Here is a 4,768-nt window from a genome sequence, read left to right on the forward strand (position 1 = left end):
TTTTCAGCTCGTGAAAATTTATTCGAGTCGGAGTCATGTTCTGCATGTGTTGCGTACAAATCGTCAAACAAACGAACGAACTTGACTTCGACTTCGCGGATGGCCGCCCGCTACTGCCCCTTTCTTCCTCACCACCCAGATTTTTCCACCGCCCCCGGGGGGCTATATCGCCCACTTTGGGAACCACTGATTTAGAATGCTGACTTCTGGCAAGGGCGGCAACGACTAATGCTTTGCGGGCGGTGCGGGAGGTAGACCCCCGCATACCCTCGCCTGGTGGGAACTTCTAAGCTGTATAACTGAAAGCTCTATTCGATGTGCACTTGAAACAAAGAAACATGTAAACCTTTCCAGTTGGAACTTGCCCGGAATTGCAAGTGCAATTATCGAGTAGATTGTGGTTTGCGTATTGGAGTGCAAGCGGCGCACACATGTTTGAGCGCACGTAATGTAAGTTCACCTTTGATTCTTACCCAGCAGCTTTGATTCTTAGAACATTGACTCTCAATGTTCTGCGACATCGAGATCGGTGTGAAAGGTTTAGAATGAAAGTTGAAGCAACATCTTTCATGAAACGTCGTACTGACGTTACAATGCAACATTGAATCAATGTTGCTACTACGACGGTGCTGCAACGTTGAGTTCTCTGGTTGAATCGACGTTGAAACAACTACCTATTACGACGTTGAGATCGCGGTGAAAAGAGGTTTAGAATGAAAATTGAAGCAACGTCTCTCATGAAACGTCGTACTGACGTTACAATGCAACGTTGAATCAATGTTGCTACTACGACATTGCTGCAACATGCATCTTGTTTTTACTCATCGGATTGTTTTCATTGATCAGCTTTTACAAGTCTGTGCAGCACTTTCAACTGATCAACTTCGAGACATGGCCACCTGCGGATGAGGGTAAGTTAAATCGTATTCGAGTCCAAATCCTATGGTGGGTATTGAAGGGAAGAATCAATGCAAAGTTATTGTAGTTTTAAATTTGAAATTATGACCGAATTGGATTTTTCTAATATTTTGAAGAGATTTGGAAGATTTAGAATTCGGGATTGATATGCATTATGCACAAGTAAATCTCTCAATTATTTGTAATTTTTAGTAGATTTATTAGAGAAATGATTATTCGATTTAGTTTTTTGAATTATCTGAAATTTCTCTATTCTCTGCAGTGATGACTGCATGCAGCCAGCCATCACTGCACAGAGTACCATTTAGACAGCGCGCTAATGCACTCACAGCCTCAGCTGCCGGGCTACGTCAGGCTTAAACGTAGATGCAACGCCAACCGGTGTCCGTAATTAGGCGCCAAACCATCTTTTAATTCCATCCCAATCGCTGTACTGATGCGATATCGACGAGACGTGGATAGGCATGCAGCCCTAGGAAATACAAACGCTTTTTAACCGAGTAGAAAGCTCCAGCTGCTTTATTTTAAATGGTTGTAACATTGCTAGCTCCCATTTTTTCCTTTCTAATTTTGGTCATATCTATTGAAAAAGATTTCACCCATGGAAGCAGTTAGTGCAAAATTGAAAATCATGCCGAACATTTCCACGAAGCGATAGAGTGAAGGAATTCAGTTATAATTGCAGGGTGAAAGCCGAACTTCAAATATATATAATCCATGCTAAAAACGTTGACAAAGTTTGTGGAAAATTCCACTTCCACGTTTGTGGCATCAGTATAATTTTCGCGTTAATAAGCTGGTATTCAGAAACGGTTCTTTAGTTTAACATGCAACATGTTTTACTTAAAATGAAAAACTTATATCATCTATAGCATACTTATAGTATATACTTATTTTTAGCATGTTCGATTGTTTAATTCAGTGCCATTCAAGAGGCTCTAAAATAAATTTCTAATTTATGTTTAAATTTGCATGTTTCAGCAATATTATCCAATATTCGTTGTCAGTTATATGAGTCTCGTAGAAGCTAACTACATAACGTGAACTTATTGTATCTCGAGCTGAAATAACGAGCAACGAAATTTTGTTCCAAGGCAATCAACAGTTCATGACGGAGATCGGGAAAAAATAAAACAAGAGACTTCATCTGAATAAATTTATTAATAATGAAGCCACATCACACCAAGCCATTAATTATTAAACAATCCAGCACTCACGAAAATGAGCCTCACCATACATTTTCAAACTTCAAAATAGACGTCACCATGCAAAAAATTCAAAGATTATGCTAACTGATGCAAATAAATCTTGTGACTGATGCACCGCATGATCTATGATCAAAATAACGCGTTATCGTCTCCGATGATAACGGTTAACGACTAATCAATGTCAGTAATTGCTTTCATTTCCACAGATTTCATGGGTCTGGACGCGGATGACCCGAGATTGATCGATTACATCCGCCAACACGTCATCGTGCCTCCCTCTACCGAACCATACAATTTGTATTATGGGATCAACCATGACCCTTCCGACGGCCAGGCGAAAGTTGTCGACGAACTATTAAACCATAAGGTAGTTTACATCTACCTGTTTTTGGGGATATACTATTACGGTGACAGTTGAAAGTTCGATCTCATTTAACATTTCTGGGAAAAAATTAAATATCTATGCAGTAAAACTCACGAGAAGTAATTTTACACAATTAGATTTTCAGAAATGAACTATTTCTTACATGAAGCTGTTCAAAGGGCATTTGTTTTTCCAGAGGCATTCAAGCTTTCTGAACAATAATTTAGTAATTATGTTAACAGAGGAATGGCTTTTACGTCGAGAGTGGAGGTTACACGGGCGAAGTGGTGAGCAACACTTTATTTTTTGAAATAAAACGAAATTGGACCGGGATCCTGATTGAACCGAACCCGAGGAACTTTGAAAAATTATTGTCTAGGAAGCGAAAAGTGCACTTAGCTAAAGCGTGCATTGGAGAAACCAAATCAGCTGACAAGGTGAGTGAGAGCGACAAGGAAAAAGAGAACACACTAAAATGAGCCCTATGGAATAAATAAAAAAAAATTGTCAAAACACGAAATAGAAGATTAATATAGTAATAGAATAGTACTAGGACAGAGCGTAGGGTACCGACTACCATATCCGATCAACACAAATCTCAGACACTATATTATCCCGCTCTTTTTCTTAGAGGCCTTTCGCCATTTCTCTAAAAGTTATATAGTGTAAGCGCACACTGAAGTATCCTGGACACATTTCCAGGGAGCGTTTAAGTTTTTGAGGAGCCACATCCCAACCGAATTATGACTGGTAACATCCATTTGCAATAGAAAACATAAGTATTTATATCTTTATATGACCTCATTGAAAAGAAATTGCCCTAGCACAGGGAAATACTAATTCACGTTCAATCTGCATTAATCCTAACATGATTTTTTCAGGTGGTATTTTCTAACAAAAAATCTATGGGCAAGATATTAAATCCTCAAGATCCAAACTACCCAGGAGAGTCATTGGACCTGAGCAGTGCGAAATGTTTCCCGCTGTACTCGTTTCTGCTCGCACTCGGCACCACCACCGTCGACTACTTCAGCCTCGACGTCGAGAGTTCCGAGTACAAGGTCCTGCAGTCTATTCCTTGGGACAAGATTGATATTAAGGTGAATATTTCGTAGGTGCTTACAATATTTTCCCAAATGTTTCAGTTGTATTAATGGATTACATTCAAATGCAGGATATATTTTAATCGTTATCTAACTTGCCACAAAAGTTCGCTGATTTTAGACATACAGTTTAGACAAGTTGAAGTTCAGAAGTTGTACGAATTCTGCCGGCGATCTAAAGATATCTAAAAAAAGAAAAAAAGATATCTAAAGCGATAGATATCTAAAACTTTTCTTTAAATTTATTTCATGCAGACGTTATCCGTGGAGTACAACCTCATCCCAGAAGGAATGCCTGCACTGATTGACCTAATGAAGTCTAAAGGTTACATCTACTACATGAAAATCATCCGGCCTTATACACACGACCTTATTTTCGTCAAACCGGAAGTGTTGGATCACACAAGAGTCCAATACGGAGAACTGCCTATTCTGGATGTTAATAACACCATCAGTTGGATGACTCGTTCGAATTTGGAGTCATGAAGATATAATAGCAAGGAATATTTTCAACCAAGGAATGGAGGCAAGATAACTGACAGTCGCTTCTTGATTATCAATTACGCTTGGTTCATGATGAACATCAGAAAATTTATCAGGTCATGTATGAAGAAACATTTTAGAATTAACAAACGTTGATTAGTAGGTTTTTAGGTGGCATTTCGTATATATTAACTTGAAAATTGAAATATTAACTAATAAATTTAAGAATTAATTGGAAAGACTTCAAATAATCGGCTTCATAGATGATAGGGCATAAAAGTAGCCCGTGCAGCTCATCCGACTACACAGGTTTGGCTCTTTTCTGCAATACGGTTAGGTAGGATAAAGCATTGAGAATTTGTAACTAATCCACAACATTTTACTGTTTTAACATTACAAGGTTCAAACTTACAATTGAAGCTTTCAAGTCGAATATGTCGCTCCCTTTCAAAAGCAACAGTTTCCAGGCGGATGAAGAAAGGCAAGCGGTCGGCTGGAGCTGATAAGGTTTTGGTCCGCTGCTAGAATCTCAACACAATTACAAACAGCCAACGCAGAATATCGAATACCTTCTACATACCTTCTATTGAATACATCGAAACCGATTGATGCGATACCTCCTTTCTAAAAATATGCAATCGGCTTCCATTAATTGTATGGCTTGACACAGCAGGGGTTGAGGCTAATCGATC

General features: G+C 38.8%; 1 protein-coding gene across 1 annotated transcript; it reads left to right on the forward strand.

Annotated features, from left to right (window-relative positions):
- The first annotated feature begins 829 nt into the window (after window positions 1–829).
- LOC108677124 (protein Star-like) lies at window positions 830–4,551 on the forward strand. Its single transcript, XM_018165277.2, has 5 exons — window positions 830–911; window positions 2,333–2,493; window positions 2,733–2,927; window positions 3,372–3,590; window positions 3,849–4,551. The coding sequence occupies exons 2-5, from the start codon at window positions 2,338–2,340 to the stop codon at window positions 4,077–4,079; spliced, it is 801 nt and encodes a 266-aa protein (XP_018020766.2). The 5' UTR covers window positions 830–911; window positions 2,333–2,337; the 3' UTR covers window positions 4,080–4,551.
- Window positions 4,552–4,768: the final 217 nt, after the last annotated feature.

This window comes from Hyalella azteca, unplaced genomic scaffold (assembly GCF_000764305.2).
Source record: "Hyalella azteca isolate HAZT.00-mixed unplaced genomic scaffold, Hazt_2.0.2 contig5379, whole genome shotgun sequence".
NCBI lineage: Eukaryota > Metazoa > Arthropoda > Malacostraca > Amphipoda > Hyalellidae > Hyalella > Hyalella azteca.